The sequence below is a fragment of the Rhinatrema bivittatum genome, chromosome 2 (assembly GCF_901001135.1).
Source record: "Rhinatrema bivittatum chromosome 2, aRhiBiv1.1, whole genome shotgun sequence".
Lineage (NCBI taxonomy): Eukaryota > Metazoa > Chordata > Amphibia > Gymnophiona > Rhinatrematidae > Rhinatrema > Rhinatrema bivittatum.
The window spans coordinates 204,341,392-204,368,493 of record NC_042616.1 but is presented as its reverse complement, the minus strand read 5'-3'; the positions used below and the strand labels follow the sequence as shown (position 1 = coordinate 204,368,493).

General features: G+C 40.3%; 1 protein-coding gene across 1 annotated transcript in view; it reads left to right on the top strand.

The window, feature by feature from the left end:
• Positions 1–26,705, top strand: part of MACC1 (MET transcriptional regulator MACC1) — a 71,619-nt gene extending 44,914 nt beyond the window's left edge. The window contains exons 4-6 of the mRNA XM_029589045.1: positions 4,085–4,273; positions 19,713–19,974; positions 21,913–26,705. Coding sequence (XP_029444905.1) covers positions 4,085–4,273; positions 19,713–19,925 — 402 coding nt within the window. The 3' untranslated portion in view covers positions 19,926–19,974; positions 21,913–26,705. The remainder of the gene's footprint in view (positions 1–4,084; positions 4,274–19,712; positions 19,975–21,912) is intronic.
• Positions 26,706–27,102: the final 397 nt, after the last annotated feature.

The following is a 27,102-nucleotide window of genomic DNA, read 5'->3' as shown; positions in this document are numbered from 1 at the left end:
GGCTACCTGCTTCAACATGGCCCTCAATCTTGGCCTTCCCCACTATTGCTCAGCTCCGCCTCATCAGCTGCTCCAAGGTCATCACCAGATCTCTGCACTGCCGCTCCTGCAGCATCTCGGTTGCCTCAGGCCCAGCTGATGCTACCTCCACGAGGCTCACACGCACTGCCTCTGCTCATGGGCTGTAGTATGCACTGTGTCATCCCGAGCATTCCTTCTGTGCCATCCACACTGTCTGGTCTTGGCTGCCTTCTGCTCTCTCTAGATCGGTTTGGGTCTAGGCCCCACCAATTCTCGGCATAACTACAGTGGGCACAGCACAACAAACCTGCCATTGGTCCCTGAAATCCATGGCACCTCCTTTGAATGCCATACTGTTGGCTCTAGCCACCCCAACTCACCTCAGAACCACCTCTGACACCAGGTATTATTGGCCAAATTTTAAAATGGCCACATATGCACTGCGCACATTTTCAAAGGGGCCCAGCCACGTGCATAACCTCCGTTATGTGCAGAAGGGCCGGGCCTAGAGAAAGGGGCGGGACTGGAGGCGGCCGGTACAGCGGCCATATGCTGCTCTTCCGGCGCATGCAAGTTGCTACTGCTGGAGCAAAAGTAAAATAAACATTTGGGGTTAGATAGGATGGGGGTGGGGAGGAGAAGGGAAGAAGGAGGAATGTCAGTTAGATGGGTTGAAAAGTTCCCTCCCAGTCTGCACGCATGTTATAAAATCGGTGCATCCATGGTCGCATGCACTCGTCTTTTAAAATCTACCCCTATATTTTTATTTTTGCTACCCACTCTATATTGGCAACATACCATGATTATTCTCATGCAATAGAAGACAGAACACAAGGAAAACAAGCCATTGGTGGGACCTGCCAGTAACTGACAAGTGTGAAAAATAGTTCTTCAGCAGTGAAGTAATGGCCTCAGGACCCAATTGAATAGCTGTCCAGCTTCAGGCCTTCCAGTCCTGAGATATGTAGGTGCTTGTAGGCTGTGGATTCAGAAGAAGTGATAGACAAGGGACTTGGTGACTACTTGGTGACAAAGTCCTGCATGTGGGTGAGGACGTGGTTGGAGATAGTTGGCAATGTGTATACCAATGCCAATGATAACCCTGTTCAAGCAACACATTTGCCACATTATCCAAGCAACACCTTCCAATGAGTTTGTAAATGCTCCATCTTTAGAACAGAACTTTAAGCTTTTTCAGACTGTATTTTGTATGTTCTGATGGTCAACAGGTAGGAAGTGTATGATTGTCTAGCCATCTGGAACCATTGCTGAAAGATCTTGTCCAGATACATGGAGTTGGTTTGTTGGCCCCTGATGTGGGATGCCTTTGATAGTAGAAACTCTGTCTGTTCTAGCTCATCAGTTCTTCCATTCTTACACTTCCAGTAAAGAGATCTTCTTGCCTTAGCTGAAACATCTATTCCTCACTCTCATGGTCAGGTTACCCCAATCATCATCATACCTATCTGTTCAGACCTCATCTGCAGACTCTACATCTCACCTACTTCCTGGCTTCTCCCCTTACATGCTCTTTAATCTTTTTCCTTCCTACACTTTCCTCTGCTACCTTGAGTTGTTTCTCTCCTCTTGGATGTATATACTTTCCAATGAGCAGAAATTGGGTCTTAGATTCAGATCTTCTCTGAATCCATTGGGTTGGTCATTTCCAGCAACTTTTTATCAGGCATAAATTGAGGGACCTATGAAATCTGGGATGCTAAGGCAACAAAAGAGATTGGAGTTAAGTTATGCTAGGGAGGTTTTGATTTCATCACAACCATAAGGGAACAATGACAGCTGATTTTTACGTAATTATTAAATCCACTTATTCCAGCTTAGAGTTGCAGTAAATGCAGTTTAAACTGGCTTCTCCTTTGCTAAAATCAATCCAGAACAGTGAAAGAACTAATAATGCATTCACCTTCACCAGAAAATATCAATCAAAAACCCAAACATTGAAAAATCATGGTAGGCTCCTTCCAGCTAACATGTAAACATGATTTCTACATACAGTTCTCCAATGGCATTTTAAATATATTTAAACCAAACCAGAGAAAATTCTTTTTCACTCAACGCAAAGTTAAGCTCTGGTATTCAGTGATTTAGATTGGGCACTGTTGGAAACAGGATGCAGGGCATGAGGGACCCATGGTCTGACCCAATATAGCATATCTTATGTTCTTATGACATTAAAGAATTATGGTTCCTTATTTTATATTTGTGTTTTTCAATGGACTTTTATCTCTTTGGATTGTCACTAGGGTTAGTTGTCAGTGCTGTGTGCTGCAATATGCATTTCTCATGTGTCAACATTTAATTTTGATTACTCTTCATATTTTAAGAAGAGTTAGTGCTATTTGTTGTTTTTTTTGATTTAGCTATAATGGTTTCTTTCTCTGAAAGCTGCTAATTTGAGTCATTCACTGTCATTAATCACAACTGATTCATCAAAAGATTTATATCATCATTTGTGGTTCTTTTCAATATGGTATGCAAAAGCACTATAGAGCAATGATTCAATTCATCAATCTGTTGAGAGGCATAATTTCTGCTACACTGCTCAGCTGGAAACTCAAGGGGACGGTACATCATTGTTGTACAAGATAACCTATTGAAAATGACTGGAACCTTGCGTGCATGGTTTTTCACGTCCTCCTTTGTTTTAGAATAGTGCTGATGAATGTCCAGGAGAGTTGTGGCTCAAGTTATCTATAGTCTCGTTCAATATATCAGAGAGGCTAAAGAGACCATATTACCCAGCTTTTTCATAGAGAACATGATCGTAAAGATCAATGTGGTTTTGATATACTGTCTAGAATGAAAGTTAATTGGTTATGGTTATAGTTTCTTTATTTATAACCTGTTTAAAACTCAAGTGGCTCATATGAAGGACATTCATAATAAAAGAGTTCCACATACAAAACACTAACTAATAAAAGCATGTCAGAGCATCTTAGTAATAAACAGTAAAAATGTTCATAAACTTCAATAAATTCCAAAAATAAATAAATAAAAATGGGATGAAATGCTAATATTTAAAAGGTTATTAGAATAAGAAAAGTTATTTTCTCTAGGTATATACCAAAATAAGATTACTTGGTGTCTCAAGGACAGAGCCACTAATAGAAAATACAAGCACTGATTTTTGCTGGAGCTTTGCTTGCAAAATTGTCCTTTATTATAGATGCATTTTACATACATGTACATAGACACAGAAACATATACAGACACACACACAAACACATTCCAAGCTCCTCGCTCCCTTCTCCCTGCCGTAGTTGCAACAAGTGGAAAAATCATACTGAAGTATAGGATGTTCTCAATAAGTACTATGAGAATTCCCTCAGTCCCTTCAACAAATATGTGCTGGAAAGCATTCCCCGAAGCCATGTCTCTGCATGTTTTCTCCCTGGTTTATTTTCTCTTTCTGACTGTATCTTTTCCTTGAGTAATAGTCTTGCCAGACCATTTTCTGGTGCAGTTTGACTGATGGGATACCTGTGGTCGTTGCTTAGTCAAGAAATGATAGTTTGGAAAATAATTGACAGAGCTGAAGGACTTTTTAAATAAAAACAACATTTCAGCAGATTTACCATCCACAGTATCTTGCCACAGTGTTATGTTGGAAGTGAGGATTGAGAACAGGAGGAAGTTGCAGTGCTGGAGAGCATTAAGAATCATGAGATGTGATGATTTTGTATTAGGACAATGTTAGAGACAAAATGTCAGTAAAGTAGGATATGAGAGAGGAAATGTTTAGTGTGCCAAGGGAAGAGAGATGGCCAGCAGGCCAGACAGGAGCCTACTGAGATATTATTAAATGTTGCATGCAAATAAGAGAGAATCAGCTGCATGACTCTAATTCTGTTCAATCTACTCTTTCCAGCTTTTTCTCTCTCGGTCTGCGGAGGCTGGCATTATACACACGTCCAGTCAGGAAACCAAATAGATTTAATGACATTTCATGAAATACTATGCTTTATGAGATCTGTTTTTTAATAAGATAAAAAGTAACTGCTTATCTATAGAAAAACAAGTCTGGGTGGTGGTTGTTGTTTTATAGGGACTGCTGAAGATGGATTGCCAAGGATTAGTGGCCCGTCTCACGCAGGACACGGTTATCCTGACTACTGCTGTCCAGCTTGGTATTCGCTGGAGAGAGCTGGCAGAGAAGGTGGCCAGGCTTACGAAACAACAAATCGAGGCATATGAAGTCCCGCATCAAGGAAAAAATGGGGAAGTAAATTTTCAGGTAGGTTTCTGAAGATTTACTCGCCTGTCTATGCCATGAAATGTTTTACCGTCAGGAATCTATATTAACAAATGTCACCTAGGTGTTTTATAGCAAAACCATCAGGCGCTCTGAGCACAATCTCACAGAAAAGTCCATGTGGTCTTTACAAACATGTTTACTACATGATTAAAGATTTGTTTTAATAAGTGAATAATTACTTAGTGAAATCCTGCATGAACAGTATCTCCCAGACAGAGAGGATATTCTGTGTGTGTGTGTGTTTATCTATACATACACACACATATATGTATATATATATATATATATATATATATATATATATATACACACACACACACACATATATATATGGCCTTTATATATATGTGCTGGAGCAAGCTGTAAAGGCCAAAATGGGCAATTATTTTTGTCTGGCATACAAATCTCCTCTGTGTTGAAGGCATGCTTCTTTCCTGAATATTTTAACATAACTCTCAGAACCTGATGTGATCCTTCTGCAGTACAAAATTTGTCAATTTTTTTAATGCTCTGAGGAATGAGTGAATACAGTATTCATTCATCTATATAGAGCTGCGGCATAATAAACTGTACAAAAATACTGGATATCAGGAAATGAGATTACTTGTTTCTAATGGAACATAAAAATTAATCTTGAGAATTGAAAAATAGTCACAGTCATCGTCTTCACCTGAAGTCCTGTCAGGTACTTGTTAAAGCAATTTTCTACTAAAATGCCCTTTCCCAATTTGTGCTGCACATGAATCTGTTTTCTTAACTTCTAATGTCGGAAAAGTCAGTGTCTTTTGGGCAGCATCTTGAGATTGCTTTCTTTTTTATTTTTAAATTAAACTACTCCCCAAGCTAGGATCAAATTGAAAATGTTTCCACTTTAACTGATTGAATTGTCCTATTGTACTTCCACCCCCAAAAACATCTACAAAGTGCTGTCAAAGGATATGAAAAAAGATGGCTCTATGGATTCAATTAAATCACTAATGCTTTAATTTAGGGAGCATTATTAGTTGCAGCAGCTTCTCTGTATCTGAAGCTTAGACAACATGCCATTGAGAATTCTTTATGGTCCTGTGCTTTTATGATGAAACCCAATTTTAAGAAATGGCCTTCCATGACTTTGGTGTAGGACACATTTCAAACTGGGCAAGAAAAATTATATTTTGTTTGCTCGTTGCAATTTATGTGTTACATTGTTTGGCACAAAAATTAATTTGAAATTTCTCTATCATCTTCTTTGTTTTCACCATTCATTTCATAGGCATTATTTAAGAGCCATGAAAAACCTGTGAGGGTTTGCACTCTTATATTAAATTGTCACTAGACAATATCAAGCAAAACATTTTGTAAAACTTAGTGGTTGTCCATGTCTGTCAGAGGCAAAGAGACAACAGGTCTGAGCATCATTAACCTGTAAAGTGATACTAGATATTGATTCTGCTACTCATGGCATTGGGCAGCTCTGCAGGAGGAGAGGAGGAAGACCTCCACCAATACTCACTAAAGGCACCTCTCCCCACTTCCTTCCCCCCCCCCCCCCCTCCCCTCCACCCCACATCCACAGGCACAGTCCTGGGAAGCAGCAAATCAGAACTCCTTTGGCCCGCCTCATTGCTGACTTGATCAGAGGGGATGTCTTTGCTGGGACCTCCCACTGGTGGCAAATGCCAAAGGGACAACCCCTTTATTCACCCTTTTGTAACTAACTTTCATGACCAAAACCAAAGATCGTCATACAACTCTCATTTTCCAGGTGAATTTACTCTATTTCCTTATTACTCATTAATCCACTAAATTTAAAGCATTGTTCTGTACTGCCCTGACTGTACTGTACTGTTAATCCCTTCCAGAGAGAGACCAGAATATTTCCATTCTTACCACAAGAGAAACCATTCAGATGATCAGACTGTGTTTCCATCCTCACCACCGATCTCACAACTCAAATGTCTTCCCACCCAATGGAAAACCTTCTAATGCTGTATATGTGCTACCATTTTCATTCAATGAGAGCCTTTTCTACTGTTCTGCCTATACTAGCACTCCCACTCGAGGAGAGACTTTTCAAATTCACTGCCTGTGCTAGCATGCTTGCTCAATGAGGGACTATTTCATTGTTCTGATTGTGCTTTCACTCAATCAGTAACTGTTCCAGGGATCCAACTTTACTGGCTTTCTAATCAAATGAAAACCAGTTAAAATTGAGTTTCGGTTCACATAGGATTACAAAAATCTTTATCTGAGAAGAACGGTGGTGTAACTGCAAGATGACCCACTGAGTCAAAAGATCACAGCCACAAAATCTGTTATCTCTGAGATCCCACTGATATGAGGAGAAGACATCATGCCAATCATAGAACTCAGGAAAGACAATGGACAAGAGTAGGGAGAAACATAAACCACCTATCAGCCTTGACACAGCTACAAACTGCTCATTCAAAAGACAAATCCTTACACATGATGTATGCAGACATAGGCTACTGTTACTTCACTTGGAAAGCATATCCAGCGCAGCTCACTGCTTCAACAGCAGGGGGAATGAAGAAATAGGATTTATATCCAGCCAAGGCATTGATCTGAGTAGTATGAGTATACAAACATCGGGGTAACTTGCTCGATATGACGGTTATTACCCTCAAACATTAAGCCTTATACTTCACTTTGATACAGCTCCAACACTGCTTTCTGCATCAATGGCGGGGGTGGAAAGAAATTAGAATAAAAAAGCTACCAAAAAGGGCCCTGAACTCAGCGGTCGGAGTAACAGATAAGTATGAGAAAATAAGTGTGAAAGCTTGCTGGGCAGACTGGATGGGCCTATTGGTCTTCTTCTGCCATCATTAATGTCTGATCAGTCAACAAAAACTGGCTGAAGATCCAGGACATTATTAGTAAACTAAATGTAAACATCCAAGTGATAATGGAAAAATGGTTAGATGAGGCCAGAGGAGTTTCATTAAACAAACTTTACCCAGAAATCATCAATGCTATTCACAAACCCAGATGAGGAAAAGCAGAGGAAGAACAGATGTCCTATCTCAAAACACTATCAAACTATGCCTAATCACTCTCCCACAAGTATCGTAATCAGAAGGCTTACTTGAGAACCCAATAGGGCTCTTAATGGTCTATCATCCGCTCGAGAATAATTAGACCTGATCATAGAACTGACTCTAAGATTCACCAAATTAGTGATCATGGGTAACTTTAATTTGCACATGGACCACACATGGCTGATTTCCTCGCCACCATGACTATACTAGGTCTCACTCAGGATGTAAAATCCTTTGCACAAGAAGGGACATATACTGGACCTAATTTTCCACATGGGAGTGGAAAACTCAGAACATCAGGTGGATGGCATTAAGATCATGGCACTCATAATCTAGTCAGTTAATAATTAAGTTCTTTTTGTGTAGTGACTAAACAGTCGGATACAACCAGATCCTTGAAAGTGATCTGGAACAAAAAAATCCCAAACACTGGAAAACCTGCTAGATGCCCTAGATTTCCCCCCATGGATGACTTTCTATTATCTGTAACAGATTAAGTAAAAGTATGGAATGAAAACATAATAAAAACTTAGGGGTCGATTTTAAAAAGTCCACGTGTGCGTCCATGTGCGCGCGGTTCCCGGCACGTGCACATGTGCGGGTGAGTTTCCTCTAATGTGCGCAATGGGGGGGGGGGAATAGTAGAAAGAAACATGCGACACAACAGGGCCTTCCCCAGTTCCCTACACCTAACCCTATCCTTCCTCCCTCTTCTTCTCTCCTCCCTGACCCCTACACTAATGCTACCTATCCCCAATTTTTTTGGTTTTATACTTACTGCTCCTCAGAAGCAGAAGTAAACCCCCTGTGCCGACCGGCTGCCAGCGCACGCTTCCCCAGGAGCAGCTTATGGTGCTGTCCTGGCCTGTCGTCCCCCCCCCCCCCCCCCCCCCGGCCCACCCTTTTCTTTAGTCCTGGCACTTCTGTGCATATCAGTGGTTATGCGTGTGGCTTCACCCTTTAGAAAATGCACGTGGCGCACGCAGGGCCCAGCCACACACGTAACTGCCGGTATTTGCATGTGGGCCTCTTAAAATTCAGCTGTTAGACACAGTTTCCCTACATAAAATAATCCTATGCCCTTCCTACAGAAGCTCATCTTGGTATTCTGATGAAGTTCAAGATCTAAAACATCAAGGGCATAGACAAGGAAGAAAATTATGCAGGGCACTCCTCAAACAGGACAGAATTTAATACAAATTACACATGACAATCTACCACAAGGCCATAACAAAGGCCAAAATAAATGGCCTACTACAGTGCAACAAAATTTATACCTTGATTTCTCTATTAACTGCAAACAAAATTGCCTCTTAGTTTGATAACAAAATCTAGGGTGTCTATTGACAGCATCAAAACAAATCCCATTCAGAAACCAAGATAAACTCAAAACCAATAAATGCATGTTTGGGATTTATTTTTGCCAATCACTGAAGGAGGCATCAGAAAGACTCTAGCCGCCCTTCATCCAACAACCTGCACCCTTGATCTATGCCCATTCAAATTCGTAAAACTGGCAAGTGAGAGACTCGTTCTGAGCATCCAAAATTGTAAACTTCTTCCTGTGTGGGGATGTGCTTTCTACAGAGCTAGAAAAAGCTAGGGGTGTGCATCCGTTTTCCACGTATTTGTGATCCGCAACGTATTTTGTCCTATCTGTTAAATACATGGGGAGGCGAAACGCATCGCGACTCCCCACGTATTTAACGGATTTCTGTTTTATTCGGCCACCTAAATAAAAATGTAAACAAACCCTCCTGAACCCCCCCCAAGACTTACTAAAACTCCCTAGTGGTCCAGCGGGGGGTCCTGGAACTATCCCCTGCACTCACACCCTCTGTGCTGGTTTTTTCATCATGGTGCCGATAGCCTTTGTCACAGGGGCTACCGGTGCCATTGGTCAGCCCCTGTCACATGGCCATCGGTGCCATCTTGTGCTCCTACCATGTGACAGGGGCTGACCAATGGCACCGGTAGCCCCTGTGACATAGTATGGGCAAAGGCTATCGGCGCCGTTTTGAGTCCTGGCATCGGACGGCCAGCATGCAGGAGGTCGCTCCGGGACCCCCGTTGGACCCACAGGGACTTTTGGCCAGCTTGGGGGGGGCCTCCTGACCCCCACATGACTTGCCAAAAGTCCAGCGGGGGTCCGGGAGCGACCTCCTGCATGCTGGCCGTACGATTCCAGGATTCAAAATGGTGCCGATCGCCTTTGCCCTCACTATGTCACAGGTACCGACCGTCGGCCCCTGTGACATAGTGAGGGCAAAGGCGATCTGCTGCCAGTGTTCAAAATGGCGCCGAGGGTGGCAAACGAGGGTGTGAGAGTGCAGGGGATGGCTTCTGGACTCCCCGCTGGACCACCAGGGAGTTTTGGTAAGTCTTGGGGGGGTCAGGAGGGTAGGGGGTTGTAGTTAATTTTAATTTTAGCTGGGACACGAATATAACTCACCGTATTAACGCATCGGGGCGCCATACGGCCGAATGCAATGCATTTGCTCCCCGACGAATCCACAAACTCCAGATAATGCAAAACTCTGCTACATGACTGATAGAAGGATGCAAACCAGATGACCACATCACACCCATGCTACATTGGCTGCCAATACCATATAGAATGAAATTCAAAATTGACACTGTCATACATGGCTGTAAGAGGAACTGGACCTACTGACTTGAGCAAAAAGCTCTTCTCATACATACCACCCAGACCTCCAAGATCCTTACATGGAACTGCCATAATAACTTGATAGTCTTGCTCCTATTAAAGAGCTGACTTTACGTAGATCAAATAAAGCTCTATGGTTTACACCAGACCTCGGACATCTTAAATCTGAGCTCCGAAAAAGTGGAACGTCAATGGCATAAAGTCAAGAATATAGAAGACTTGACTATTTGCAATTCAACCTTCGAGAAATATCGTAGTTTAGTCCTGAGTTCAAAGAAGAATTTCATATCAAAATCAATTCAAGATGCAAGTAATAGTTCTAATGAATTTTTTTATTTGGTTTACAAATTTGCCTATAGGAACAAAAATGGAGCATATAGTCAAATGGATCAATTGTGACTTAATCTGATGAAAAATTTTCTTTATTACTACTTCCCGGTGACATACAATCTGTGGACATGACCACATCCTGCTGGTCTGATTTCAACCCAGTTATTTCCTCTGGTCCAAATCATTAAAAAGATGAATTATTCAGCTTATCCATTATATCCTTGTAGCACCACGATTATGAGACTATTGATTAAAGACATGTGTTCCTTTGACTTTACTATTTAATCAGTCTTTTGAGACAGCAACAATGTCACCTTCTCTTAAAAATAAATAAAATAAATAAAAGAGCTTTGGTTCGTCCTTTGATTAAAAATCCATCTTGTGATAGGACTGAAGTAATTATAGGCCGATCTTGACAAGTCCATTCCTAGCAAAAGTTATACAATCTGCTGCATTTAAACAACTACAGCAATATTTGGATGATAATTCGCTACTTGACATCTACCAGTGTGGTTTTAGACCAAAATTTAGTACAGAGATATTATTAAGATCTAACTTTGATTATATAATCAGGGGAATTGACAGCGGTTCTAGTTTTATTCTTGTCATATTAGACTTGTCTTCTGCATTTGATACTCTAAATCATAAAATTCTATGTTCAAGACTGAAGCAAATTGGTCTAAATGACAAAGTTTTACAATGATTTACTTCCTACTTATTTGACAGTGTTTCAAGTAAGTAAGGTTAAGCTCTTCAACTTCATCACGGGTTCCTCTGAAGACAGGGGTTCCACAGGGTTCATATCTCTCAGTGACCCTGTTCAGTATATAATCTCAGACCGCTTTGAAAATTTCTGTCTGGCCTTGGTCTTCATTATTATCTCTATGCAGATGATATTCAGTTTCTGATTCCCTGTCAAAATGACATTAAAAGTATGCTAGGCTTACTCAATATTTACCTTAATACCATTTCAGCTTGATTAGCTCATAATCTGCTTTCACTTAATGTAGGAAAAACAGAGCTCATTCATTTGAATAGATGAGGGGGTTCTAAATTTTCCTAACACATTTTGTTTTCAAGGTGTGCAAATTTTGATTGTGGACGAAGTTTAAACCTTGGAGTACTGATGGACTCACAATTGTCATTTACTTCGCACATTAAATCATTAGTGAAGAAATCCTATTGGAAGTCAAGAATGTTATGTAGATTAAAATATTGGCAAGTTAAATGTAAGACATTGATAAGACAGGCTAAGAGAGAATTTGAAAAGAAGTTGGCTGTAGAGGCAAAAACTCACAGTAAAAACTTTTTAAAATATATCCGAAGCAGAAAGCCTGTGAGGGAGTCAGTTGGACCGTTAGATGATCGAGGGGTTAAAGGGGCACTTAGAAAAGATAAGGCCATTGCAGAAAGATTAAATGATTTCTTTGCTTCGGTGTTTACTGAAGAGGATTTTGGGGAGGTACCCGTAATGGAGAAGGTTTTCATGGGTAATGATTCAGATGGACTGATTCAAATCACGGTGAACGTAGAAGATGTGGTAGGCCTGATTGACAAACTGAAGAGTAGTAAATCACCCGGACCGGATGGTATAAACTAAAAAATGAAATTTCAGACCTATTAGTAAAAATTTGTAACTTATCATTAAAATCATCCATTGTACCTGAAGACTGGAGGATAGCAAATGTAACCCCAATATTTAAAAAGGGCTCCAGGGGTGATCCGGGAAACTACAGACCGGTTAGCCTGACCTCAGTTCCAGGAAAAATAGTGGAACGTGTTCTAAACATCAAAATCACAGAACATATAGAAAGACATGGTTTAATGGAACAAACTTACCCAGGGCAAGTCTTGCCTCACAAATCTGCTTCACTTTTTTGAAGGAGTTAATAAACATGTGGATAAAGGTGAACCAGTAGATATAGTATACTTGGATTTTCAGAAGGCGTTTGACAAAGTTCCTCATGAGAGGCTTCTAGGAAAAGTAAAAAGTCATGGGATAGGTGGCGATGTCCTTTCGTGGATTGCAAACTGGCTAAAAGACAGGAAACAGAGAGTAGGATTAAATGGGCAATTTTCTCAGTGGAAGGGAGTGGACAGTGGAGTGCCTCAGGGATCTGTATTGGGACGCTTACTTTTCAATATATTTATAAATGATCTGGAAAGAAATACAACGAGTGAGAGAATCAAATTTGCAGATGACACAAAATTGTTCAGAGTAGTTAAATCACAAGCGGATTGTGATAAATTGCAGGAAGACCTTGTGAGACTGGAAAATTGGGCATCCAAATGGCAGATGAAATTTAATGTGGATAAGTGCAAGGTGATGCATATAGGGAAAAATAACCCATGCTATAATTACACAATGTTGGGTTCCGTATTAGGTGCTACATCCCAAGAAAGAGATCTAGGTGTCATAGTCGATAACACATTGAAATCGTCGGTACAGTGTGCTGCGGCAGTCAAAAAAGCAAACAGAATGTTGGGAATTATTAGAAAGGGAATGGTGAATAAAATGGAAAATGTCATAATGCCTCTGTATCGCTCCATGGTGAGACCGCACCTTGAATACTGTGTACAATTCTGGTTGCCGCATCTCAAAAAAGATATAATTGTGGTGGAGAAGGTACAGAGAAGGGCTACCAAAATGGTAAGGGGAATGGAACAACTCCCCTATGAGGAAAGACTAAAGAGGTTAGGACTTTTTCAGCTTGGAGAAGAGACGACTGAGGGGGGATATGATAGAGGTGTTTAAAATCATGAGAGGTCTAGAACGGGTAGATGTGAATCGGTTATTTACTCTTTCGGATAGTAGAAAGACTAGGGGGCACTCCATGAAGTTAGCATGGGGCACATTTAAAACTAATCGGAGAAAGTTCTTTTTTACTCAACGCACAATTAAACTCTGGAATTTGTTGCCAGGGGATGTGGTTAGTGCAGTTAGTATAGCTGTGTTTAAAAAAGGATTGGATAAGTTCTTGGAGGAGAAGTCCATTACCTGCTATTAAGTTCACTTAAAGAATAGCCACTGCCATTAGCAATGGTAACATGGAATAGACTTAGTTTTTGGGTACTTGCCAGGTTCTTATGGCCTGGATTGGCCACTGTTGGAAACAGGATGCTGGGCTTGATGGACACTTGGTCTGACCCAGTATGGCATTTTCTTATGTTCTTATCTTGATTTTTCTAACTTTCATTTTGTGTTACACATTTTGCTATTTTCAAACCTAGATTATTGCAGTTCCCTATATTGGGGACTACCAAAATATGTCCTGCGATCCTTGCAGATGATTCAGAACTCTGCTGCAAGGGTCTTAATCGGTACTTCAAGATTTGATCATATTTCTCTGATTCTAAAATCTCTGCACTGACTACCGATTGAATCTAGAATTAAATATAAGATCTTGGCTCTGATTCATAATGCTCTATGCCGTGATCCGGTTTGTCTCAATATATTGTTAAAAATTCATTGGCCTGTTAGAAACTTAAGATCTGAAGGTCAGTGTTTATTAGATATCCCTAACAGTAAAACTATATGGCCTGCAGACTCTCGAGATAAATTACTATCTGTTGCAGGAGCAGATGTTAAGGTTTGTGGGTATGTGGGCCCTGGGCCAAGGTGAAAGATGGCTCCGCCCATGGGGAGGAGCCCCGTGAGCCTCACCATCGGGAGGCGAGGTCTCAGCTGCTGGGTGAGTGGAACAGCAGGTACTGGAGAGAGAGCAGGGAGAGAGCGAGCTGGAAGGACAGAAGGAGCTAGAGAGAATGGCCCCAGGGGGTTGGTACCACGGAGCAGCAAAGCTGGGCACTGATGTCAGATACAGCTCGGAAGTCCTTGAGTCTCTATAGAGAAGTAGAGTGACACTGCCTGCGGAGCGGGGAGTGTATCAGGAAAGTCACACAGACACAGAGGTGCCATGGGGTCTGTGAAGTGGGGTATACCCAAAGAGGGTTCCTCAGTAGAGATGATATGGCAATGGTCCGCAGAGCGGGGTACACCAAAGAGGGTTCCTCAGTAGAGATGATATGGCAATGGTCTGCAGAGCGGGGTACACCAATGAGGGTTCCTCAGTAGAGGTGATATGGTAATGGTCCACAAGCGGAGTACTCGCTGTAGAAGTAGCGATGGTTCCAGAAGAAGCTCCGGGGAATAGGGCAGGCAGAAGTCCTAGGCACAAGGCCCTTCGAGGAGCGGATAGCCAGAGACAAGGAAAGGGCCTCTGAGGAGAGGGTATCCAGAATGTCTCACACCGAGGAAGCAGGAGCTGGAACGGGAAGTCCGTAGTGAGTGAAACGGATTCAGCAATGAGGGAACTCATTGCCAAGTTGTAGGCAGACAGGGCCAGCTGGCTTAAGAGTCCATGATGAATGACATCATCCGGAGGGGACGCCCCCGAGGTACCCGCTATGATGTACATAAGACTGGCCCGAGAGCGCACGCGCCTAAGGAACTCCGAGGGCAAGATGGCGGTCAGCAGCGTCCACGCCATACAGGGAGGCCCGGGAACAGGGGCAGGCAAGACCGGTGATAGCTGGCAAGGCCGCAAGTCTACCCAATGAAGACAGTGCAGTGAGACAGGAGGTGAGCAACAGAGGTCGCAGCCATCTGCGACCGGGCGTAACAGCAGAGTTATGGAACAAATTACCACTAACATTACCCAAGCAAAAATGTTCTAAGACTTTTAAGAAAAAACTCAAAAATGCTTTTATTTGAATTGGCATTTTTTAACTAGTTTATTTTATGTGAGAGCAGAAATTTGTTGTTTTATTATTTTATTATTTTTTATTATTTTAAGTTTATTTTAATGTCACTTTATATTTGCCTTTTATGATTTATTTTATTAGTTTTACTACATATGTCTTTGTCTTGGAAATGATGCACATTGTAAGATGTAATCATTATATATGTTTATTGTGAGCTGCTCAGAATTTTAAATGATGCAGCATATACATTTTTCAAATAAAATCTGAAGAACAGATACACCCAATAGTTCCTTCACAGGAGCAGCATCTACCCTATGGAATTCCCTCTCAGAATAGTCAACAAACGCATGACGACTATCTGTTCATGAAGCAAATAAAAGCCTGGGTTTTTTTAAAGCCTTTAATGCTTTAAAAAAAAAAACACAGCTGCTGATTGACAATGGGAAACTGTCTGGCATTCAACTTGAATTACCAAAATATAGTCCACTGTTTCATAACCGGAATGTATCTATCACAAGCGTGAAAACCTGTTACCAATACTACTTTTATTTAAATAAGATAAAAACACTTGTGTGTGTGAGAGTTGCTGAAAATTGCTTTCAGTATTTTCACCGTTATTGGGTCATTTGTAATCATTGGTCCTTATGCAAGTGAATTATTCATTTTTAAGTACATTTTTTATGGTTATTTTGCTGTTGTTACTTTTTTTTAAAACAAATTGCATTTGAGTAAGAAAGAGAAACATTTTTTATACTTCCCCGCTCAAACAATGGTGGATAAGCCCGACATATCACGTTTCATGTGAGACTGCTTCAGGGGCTTTATTTCTTTGTAAGAGACGCTGAGTGGTCACTATTAATCCATTTTCTCACTGTTTCTTACCCTTCAAACCTTATAAGCAATGAAAATTTTAACAAGAAGAGTTGATTTGTACACTGCAAGCTGCATTGTACAGATCAACTCCTTTTCATCACTTATAAGGTCTAAAATTATTTAATGATGTCACTTTTGCAATGAATACCTCTGAATGTGTCTGTAACTACAGCCCTCCTAACCCCAACCCACCTCCCAAAAACTCACCCCGAATCAAAGTGCCCCTTACTATAGCCCATGCATTGAGTGTCAGGCTGAGCCTTATAAAGAGTCTCTCTCTCTCTCTCTCTGCCCCCAAAGATATATTTAAAGCTGCAGATGTGCATGAAGAGTATTTTATAACCTATTAGTATACTTTATAAAATAGTGCGTATCTTTGTGCAAGGCAAGATATGGGTGCACGCATAGCCCTTTTAAAATCTACTTGTTAGTGTCTACCTTCTTCAGACTACAATTGCTAAGCTGTTGCACCTACTGATCTCTGATTGTATGCTGTGATTCTAATATGTTGTACCCTGCTTTGGGAGAATTTCTTATTCAGAAAGGTGGGTAATAAATCCAAATTACTAAATAATAAAGACTTTGCTGGGTAACTTTTGGATCCCTACTCCCTGGCTAAATGTTATCTAGATATTTCATCACCTACACAAAAGTTAAGCAGGTAAAATGAGGCAGCGTATTGGGTGCTCTTGGGGCGGGTTTACATTTTATCCCATGAGCACTGATATTTAGCGCTACCCGGATAAAGTTAGCAGGATAAGTCTGGTCGGAAAACTAACTGTCCTAGAATTATTTATTTAATTTATATTCTGCCTTTCAGCCACTTCAAAGTGGATTAAATTCAGGTACTGTAGGTTATTTCCCTGTCCCAAGAAGCTCACAATCTGTTTGTTTTTGAGGCAATGCAGGGGGAAGTGACTTGCCCAAGGTCACAAGGAGAAGCAGTAGGATTTGAACCCTGACTTCCCTGGCTCGTAGCCCACTAGGCTACTCCTCCACTCTAGTTCATGCATATTCATTGTGGATATCCAGAAAATCTGAATGTTCCAATAACTGTGTCAAAAGTCCCTTGTCTCTACTAAGAATAACAGCATCTCCTCTGGGACTCAAGGATTCAGCCTATTCTTTCTCCACAAAGATAGCAATGTGGGAAAGACCTGACTGGTTCTGGCAGTCCCTGATGTCATGGATGCAGCAGCTCTTCAACCACCAAAATGTATATCTTGAAATATAGAGGTCTGGATAATTACCTGACTAATTTTAGCTAGGTTTATTTAGTTCACTGCTTATCTGAGTACAGTCTGCTCAATATCCAAGTGAAGTTACATGGATAACTTTCCTGCTTATGACTCACTAAAGGGCGAATTTTAAGAGCCCTACGTGTGGCTAATCTGGGAGATACGCGCATGACTGGGCTGCACGTGGGCCGCACAAATTTTAAGATGCCCGCAGCCACATGAGTGTCTCTTGGTACACGGATTGAGAAGGGTTTCTTAAAAAGAGGCTCAAATATAATGCACTATTTGAGACAGGTAACTTCTGTGTTACATGGTGTACATGTCAAACAATGTGAAGAAAGAGATCATGTAAGACCCTAAAATTTACCACAAAACTGAGAGATGTTAACTTTTAAATAGAGCGCAGGTGAACGTGTGCACGCGTTCGTTGACCCATGCTCAGAGACACTGCCATTTTATAACCTATGCATGTATATGCACGCATGTTATAAAATAGCCTGACCGTGTGCACTTGTTCGCACAATTTTAAGTGGATGCACCAAATGCCACTCCTACCACGCAAGTCGGGGAATTTTAATAGAAACTCGAGCCAACGCCATTACTAATTTTCCCAGTTCATTCCCATTTCGCCCAGGTAAGGGATAGGATTTCCAAACCCCCTAGTTTACTAGCCTCCCTTCTATCCTGTTAGCTCTGACCCTTAAAATCCCCACTGATCTATCTTTATTTTATTATTTACAGGCCCTCCATAGTAGAAGTAAAGTTATGCAGCAAGGGACCCCGGGGCGCACATGTGCGTGTATTTACATGCTAATTTGAAGTTGAATCCAGGAATGACCGTGTCCTGCTGAGACCATGCCCACCCCCCACCCCTTTATTTAGAACTTTTCATTTGTATGCACAGCACGAGATACACACATATTTGGGCAGCTTTTAAAAGCCGCTTGGCGCGCACCAGCCTGACATATTTGCATATTTCCCAGTTATGGCGTGCATCTGGCTTTTAAAATTCACCTTCAGGGGAGCAAAAGTTTACATTTGTTTATTTGTATTCCATGACAGTAACTTTTAAACAGGCATGCAGCCACACATGTGCACGCATTCATCGGCCCAAGCCCAGGGTTGCGGCCATTTTGTAACTTATGCACATATATGCATGCATGTCATAAAATAGCCTGACCGCATGCACATGTGTGCGCAATTTTAAGTGAAAATGCACCTATGCACGCAAACCCCACTTGTACGTAATAAGTGGGGGGGATTTTAAAAGACCCATACTGATGCCATTACCATTTTTTCTAATTTGTTCTCAGTTCTCCCAGATAAGGGATAGGACTTCCAAAACCCCCTAGTTTAATAACTCTCTTCTCCCCTATTAGCCTTAAAACCCCACCGATCTGTCTGTTTGTTTTTATTTTATAACTTGCACGTCATCCATAGCAGAAGTAAAGTTATGCAACAGGGGACCTTGGCAAGCACATGGGCACATAAGAATGCAGCAAGGCAGGCGATCTAACAAAGCCATCTCCACCCAATAAAGATTTGGCAAAGATTTCTTTGGGCATCTACTTCTTTGTTCTTTCCTCACATAAGAATGCATCCACAGATTTCAATGTGAAATACAGGAATGCCCAAGCCCCACCCCACGCAGACCACTTCTACGCCCTGCCCCTTTTTTGGAATTTTTTTATTTCTACGCGTAGTAGCAAGTACACTCATACTCGGGCAGCTTTTATAATTCGCTTGGCACGCACCGCCCTGACTTGTGCGCGTATCTCCTGATTTTGGCATGCACAGGTCTTTTAAAATTCACCTTCATTTGCATATCTTATTGAATACTTAGACAATCTGTTAAGACAGAAAATATCTGTCAACAACACCAGTTTTTCATTCATATTACTTTAACATATCTTTGAAATGATCATCTTAAGAATCTGATAAATGAGTTATATTACCATAATTATGGATCTTTCTTATTTCATTGCAAGTGAGTTTATTGACAGACCAGTTTTAGTGATATTTAATATGCATAGTTCAGCTTTTGTCTTGAAAAGCATTAAGGGGCAATAATTAGACATTTTTACATTGATAAAATCATGATTGCGCCTCCGATACACATGCAGTCACAGTGCGTGTACTTCTACAAGCTGAAAAAGAGGGGCAGGGAGGGAAATTATGCATGGAGATTGTATAATCACAACGCTGCATGTAATTTCCAACATGTGCTTTGTGTCTGTTTCAATGCAGGCATAAAGCAGGACAGTACTTTGTACTCACCTTTTCCTTTCTGAAGGAATTTTCAAAAGGAAACTCCACAAGGAGTTTTCTTTTGAAAATGAGCTTGCAGTCCCATGGGTACTTAGAACTCATGGGGTTGCAAGCTCCTCAGGGATGGTCATTACTGCCATCCCAATGTTAAAATACTTATATGTTTTAAAAAAAACTTGAGTTCATTGCATGCATCTTATAATTGATAAACATGATGTAATTGACCACATGATGTAATCTGTCCATTCACTAAAGTAATTGTTTTGTGTGTTTGTATTCACTTTTTACTACAGATGATGTGGAAGCCAGCATATGATTTTCTTTACACTTGGGCTGCTCACTATGGAGAAAGTTACAGAGATGTCTTACAAGATTTACAGTCGGCTTTGGACAAAATGAAAAACCCTGTGACCAGACAGTGGAGAGAGTTAACCGGGACTTTGATTCTAGTGAACTGCATGGAGATATTCCGAGCCACTGCTTTTCCCAAGTTGGAAGATGAATAAAAGACACACAGAATAGAATATATACTAGAATATGTGGTCAAACTATTCAGTAAGGACGTTTTTCCATTTTGCACTTCCAGAAATATCGTTATGATCTTAGTCAGTAATATATTGCAGTTGTTCTTACCCTAGTCCTCAAGTATCCCCAACTAGTCTGATTTTTACAATATTATCAGTGACTATGCATGGCATATTTTTCATGTGCCTCGATCACTATATCATGCATAGTCTTTACAGATCTCCCAAAAACCAGATTGACTAGAGAGTACTCGAGGATTGGGTTGAGACCCACTGATATTAAATATCTACAAACTGACAGACTCTAAATCAATCAATTGCATTGGTGAAACAGGGCTTTTGTTCATGTTAAGTATTCTTCGTGACTAAATATTGTTAAGTAGAGTTCTTATTGAATCTGTTTTTGCATTTCCTCCTGTTTACTTTTTACCTTCCATCTTTGACCTCTTCCCAAAGATAGCATTCCCATGTAGTTTTATTGATAATCATCTTCTCTGTCTTCCGGTCCTGAGTGTATCACCACTTCGGTGTGTCCCGGATTGGATGTTTTAAAGTTACATTCTTTTCTTTTTCTATTTTGTAGTCCATTTCTGTGTTCGAGAGAGAACTATTGTGCTAAAAGTGGCAACGCATGAGGTTAACTGTGTGGATTTTCAAATGTGAAAGAACAAAGTTGTTTTCATCTTTAAAAAAGAACATATTTTGCTCTAGTGCAATATGTAGCTATCCTTCTATCTATCTATCTATACTCTATCTATATATATATATATATATACTCTATCCTTCTGGGCCTACCCTCCTCCTACACTAAACCCCTACAGATGTTACAAAACGCTACGGCAAGATTACTGACAAATTCCAGGAGGAAGGACCATATTACTCCAATCCTAAAAGATCTCCATTGGTTGCCGATTCATTTTAGAATCCTCTACAAATCTCTTTCCATAATACATAAAACCATTCATCAACACTCCCCACTCGACTTACAAGTCCCTTTCCAAAAGTATAACTCCTCCAGACCAACCAGAGACGCACTCAGAGGATCCCTCCAAGTACCCCCAGCCAAAACTACTAAACACATCACTCTAAGAGATCGGGCCTTCTCAACAGCCAGCCCCCTTTTATGGAACTCCATCCCACCAGACCTCAGACAAGAACCCAGCCTCCCAATCTTCAGGAAAAGACTTAAGACCTGGCTGTTCAAAAAAGCATTCCTGGACACTGATTAACCCTTGCAGCCTGTTGAACTACCTCCCATTGTAAAAATGTTAATTTAATGTAAATATCTTTATCTAATGTTATCCTCTCCCTTTCTTCTCTACTCTCAGTTCTAGTACCTTGTTATTTGTAACTGCTTCCTCCTCACTAATAGGTTACTCATTTGTTCTTTGTACACCCCTGTTCTATGTAAACCGGCATGATGTGATTGTATCATGAATGCCGGTATATAAAAATTTTAGATAATAATAATGTAGCGAGGGATTTTTATGCTTGCATTTTCCTTACCTCTAATGCCATGAACATTTGTAACATAAGAGAAAAAGGAAACACATTTTCTTAATTTTTTCCCCATATTACTTGAATGCATATCTAATAGTGTGATAATCATTGTGGGGCACCAAAAGTGTTACCTGATAACACTGCTGGCCCTCTATAATTCAACCATGTGAATGTGGTTCAGGATACTTTCATAGTTTTTGACAAGATGGATGAATTACTGCAAGGTGGAAGGCACAGTAGTTAAAAAAAATAATCCCAGTTCACACTGTAAAACAAAATCTATAATTGCAACTGCCCTTTTGGTTACATTAGGTGTGCTTGCCTTGCTCTTGCAGTCTAAAAACATAAGTGGAATTACTTAAGGCAGTGTTGGCTCTGTAATTAATGGAACATCACTCAATCTCTTTTGTGATACATGAGAATCTTGTTGAACAACTATTACAAATTTTGACTTGTTGTCTCCTGGCAGTTAGATGCAGCTCTTCGAGTCCAAGTTCTTCCACCTCTATAAATTTGGAAAAACAATTCATCCATGAACAAGTTGTCTTTTAGCCAGGCATGTTATGTACAGGTCAAGTACTGAATCTCACTCAGTAAATTAAAGACGGTTTTGAGAAACGCCAAATCACCGATGTGACTTTTGTCACCCTCTCAGTGGCATATGATACTGTCAACAGATGAATGCTGCTTTAGAAAATCTGTGACCTGACAAAAGACTATGAGCAAGTTCATATGATTTAAATACTTATTAAAAACTACCACATCTGTGTTGAACTTGGTGGAAAATACAGCCACTGTCTTCTACAGTGAAATGTCCTACCGCAAGGAAGTATATTGGCACCATTCTTTATTAATATCTACACAAATGACCAGCCAATTCATCCTAACATACCCAACTATATTTAAGCGAATGATGAAGCAATAGCAGCATAAGAAGGTTGAGCACAAGCAGCCTAAGAAGGTTAAGCACACTTTGACAGTTGCACTAACCAAACAAGTTACTGGCTTCTTATGTCATTAATCAAGTCAGCTTCTTTCATTTGCAAAACTGCAAAGAACTACATATTATCTGTAATGGTGTACATCTGATAGCACAAATCCAGCATATTTTGGAGTGACCCTGGACAACACACTTTCCTTCAAGAATCACATAGAAAACTTGAGAAGTACGGTCAACAATTTAAATAACATCATCCATAAGTTTGCTAACTCAAAATGGAAAATGCACCTAACTATAGTCAGAACCTCTGTGCATGCCTTTTGTTGCTTCACTGCTGACTACATTTGCCTGGTTTAGGAATGATTGGCCTATAGAACAAAAATCAATTCAGTGCTGAACAGCAGCTGCTAAATTATCACAGGATGCCTTAAACCAACTAATCTCAACTGTTTATATTGCCTTCCTGAAATAGAGCCGCCAGTCATCTGAAGAATCTTGGCCAGCCCAACAAAGAGGAAACAGACGTCATTAGACACCCTCCACAGAGTCCCAAAAAATGACTGGAGTTTCACAGGAACATCTTCACGACAATAGGGTTAATTAACACTACACCTATGACTGTCAGCAAGGAGATGTGGCAGACATGCCTTAGAGAACTTGCTGTATGAATATCAGGGCAAGTGAATAGCTCCCTGCAGGGAAGTCTCTAATCTGTCCCTGTACCCAAGTCATAAGTGAAGACATTGAAGTAAGGATACTCTGTGAGACCTGAGAAGTGACTGGTGAAAGACAGACCATGCAAAAGCTTTCAGTCTGCCCTTTGCTCGAGGATGGCTCTGAATCACTAAGGCTTGTCTCCCTTTCTGTTTCTATGGGAAAAATGCTTAATAAACAGGCCGCTAGAGTACAGTACATCCTGAAACTGGTAGGGGTGTACTTGCAAAAAATGTTATTTACCCCATTTTATTTTGTGTCTTAAAACTTTCTTTTATGTTATTTTAATTTCCCTTTTTTGTTTTTAATATGTACTGCTCAAAAATAATGTGCTATTTGAGAGTAATTTTCAAAGGCATTTCCACAGGTAAAAAATGCTATACCTGCAGACATGGCTTGTTATAAAATTGCCTGCCCGACGTGCAGGTAGCCTTATGTGTATGTTCTGTATGCATGTAAGTTTACTGGGACTGAGCCAGAGGTGTTCCCTGGGGTGGCGTTGTGAAAGGGATTTGACTTGCATGCATATGTATAGATTTTCTGTGCGTAAATTTGCAGGTGTTAATTGTGTGCAGGTGGGGTAATTTTCAAAGTAAACATAGTTGCAGAAATTTGCTTTGAAAATTGGTGCAATTTATGTGCTTATTCGGCAACTTTAAGTGAATTGTAACAAAATGACATCCTAAAAGCATGTGATGCACACTGTTTGCATGCAGTGTGTTTCATTTCAAGACAATGTGCAAAAATGTAGGGAGCATCGTTTCAAGTTACTGCACGTTTCTAGAAACTGAACTGGTGCTTTTGTGAAAAGCTGCTTTTTCCTAGTTACACGGCAACAAGTTATAACATAACAAACCTTTTAACTATCAAGATGCCGGTAGAAATTCTTCATACCGTATGCATTTTTGTTGGGCTAATCAAACACCAGAATTCACAGCTGTACATGCTCGTATGTAAAATGAAAAATGTGCTAGATCTATTTACAAAAACAATGTCAGCTTATCTATAAGTGATTTTTTGCATCTGCCATTTCCACTCTCATCCAGCCTCTTATCCTCAAATCCCCCTTTAGCCTGCCTTTGCTCTACAAGCTAAGTATTGCTATATGTTTAGTTTTAACAAATATTATAGCAGTCATTCCAGGAAATGTAGCTATTTCTTGAGGAAAATGATTAATTGGGCTAGATTAATCAGATGTGTTTAGTTTATCTTCAGTTTAAGTCATGTAATTATTTACAGATATGCAGTACACCCTATGTTGTCTACTTTGGTTGATGTTCTGATTTTTTTTAATGCCTTATGATGTGTTAACTGTTTTTGTCACACTCAGTTTCATCTCTGGCCAGTTAGTTTTAGCTGATATTTTCAGTGACAGCTTTCGTAGTATTTTAAGAAATGAATTCTCATTTTGTCTCTCTGTGCTAAATCTCTTTTGTCTTTAGATTGAAGAGACACTTATTCATAATTTTTTTTTTTATACTTTAGTAGTTTGATTTTTATACAGAATATGGGTCACAAGCTGCATGCATTTTTATCTCTTGTCAGAGTATACGTTTGTATATACAGTAGTATATGCAGTGTGTATATAAATGTGTGTGTGTATATACATATACTGTATATAATGTATAATGTACATAGTTCAGTTATGCATATAACATATAGTATAGGATGTCTGAGAAATTCCTGAATAGCATAACTGGTTGAATATCTGGAGATGATTCAGCTTACAGCATTTTTTTTTATCCTGAAAAAAATATATTTTCACTGATTAGGTAAAGGTATTACTCTGTTCCTCAGATATTTATTCCTATGTATAATTTTTGTACACCTCAGAATTTCATAGGCAAGAGGTCACAACATTTAGGTGATGTATATTTGGAAGGGTCGCATGGCGATGCAACTGCCAAAGAGTATTTTAATTATGAAATATTATATTTGGCTTGTTTTGGGGGGTTTTTGTGAATAATTTTCATTGTTAGCGTTTTCCCTGATGCGCTTTACAGGCAGATTGTTTTTTGAAATAATTGCTCAACCAAGCAAAACATTCTACATTGTGGACTTGTGGAGATCATTGTTCAAAGGGTTTTTGTCGGGCTAACTTTTGGAGTTAGCTGAATGGAGCCTGAGATCTCTGAATATTCTCCCCTTCTCAGTGCAACTTATTGTCTGTATAATTTTCCCAGATAAAAAGAGGTGGTGCTGGGGACTTTCCCAGTGCTGCCTGGATAAAGTTAGCTGGGTAAGTCTGGTGAGACAAATATCTGTTCTAAAGTTATCCGGACAACTTTCTCTGATTAACTTTAGGCCAGGTCTGTTCCATGGTAAACCTGTCTAGCTAAGCTTATCCAGGTAACTCTACCCAGCTTCCTTTTTCACTCATCAGCTTACTCAGTATGAACCTTCTGGTAATTTGGGGTTCCAGTACTTGTTTGCAGATTAATGTAATTTAAATCATGTTAATACATTTGTGAAATCTAGGTAAAATTCTTATAAGTACTGGATTAAAAAACAGTCCATTCGAATTCCAATTGTAATGGACTTTGGCTATAATGGGTCTGATTTTCAAAAGCATTTTCGTGCATAAAACTCAGTTTAATGTGTGAAAGTGGGCTTTTAGAAATTTCCAGAGTCGGGGTGGGGTCGTGCACTCGAAAGCACGTGCGTAACTCACTTATGCCTGTATTTTTATGCGCACAAGAAATTGGCATTTCGGGGTGGTGGAGTAAGGGAGGGGAAGTCATTTACATGCACACTTCTAATTTTTGGAAGTATGTGCATCAATGTCTGCACACACATTTGCACCTGCTCTGAAGCAGGTTTGTAAGTCTAGTGGGGACTCTTCGCACAGCCTTGATTTCCAACTTATGCGCATAATTTTGGCTAAAATCCATGAGTACTTTCTAGTCTCAAACTTTAACCCTACATGCGCTGTTATAAAATTACTCTTGGTATATATACTTTTATATTTCATCTGCATATTTGCAATATACATTGCATTTATGTCATGTAACTTTCAGTGCATTTCACTATCTACAACATGCATAAATCATTTGGTTTTCTGTCCTGTATTGGCGAAATAGCTCCCAATAACAGAGTTCCCTTTTACCTAGAGCAATATTATTTCAAAGGTTAATTTCTCTCTATTTTTCTTTGTTTGCTAAACTACATTTTTAGTTTTCATTGCATCTGTGAACATAAAAGATAAAAATGAATTGAATGACTCACAAAAAGCTATTATATAATTACAGTGACATTCACATTACTGGATTTGTACAATTTAAATACCATACTGTATGCATGCTTTAACCCAAAGTCACACAAGAGAAGCCCATATACACAGTATTGTTTTGTCTATATAGGAGCAGATTTTCAAAAGCCTACGCGGGCCAGGCCTATTTTAGAAAGGCCCGGCGACCTGTGTAAAGCCCCAGGACACGTGTATGTCCTGGGGCTTTGAAAAGGGACAGGGCAGTCTAGGGGGCGGGGCCAAAGCCTCCGGCAGAGTGGCCATTTGCTGCTGTATCGGAGGATCACACGCAACTTGCCCAGAGGCAACTTCTTAAAATCTACCCCCATCTAAATGGCTAACCGGCAATAATAAACGTAAAATAAAGGTCGGGGGGTGGGGGGTGGGGTGTTAGGCTAGGGGGAAGGAAGGTTAGGGAAAGGGGAAGGGAGGTTAGGTTAGGGGGTTAGGAAGTTCCCTCCCATGCCGCTCCAAAATCAGAGCGGCCTGGGAGGGAACAGGTGAAGGCTGCGTGCATCGGCGCACACAGGGTGCACAATTGTGCACCCCCTTGCACGCTCCAACCCCCGATTTTATAACATGCACGCACCTGCACGCGCATGTTATAAAATCGGGCATCCATGTGTGTGCGTGCCAGGTAGCGCGCACACATGGATGCCTGCGTGCAATTTCTTAAAATCTACCCCCATCTAAATGGCTAACCGGCAATAATAAACAATGTATGCAGCTAGAATTTAGCCACATAAATTGGGGGTGTT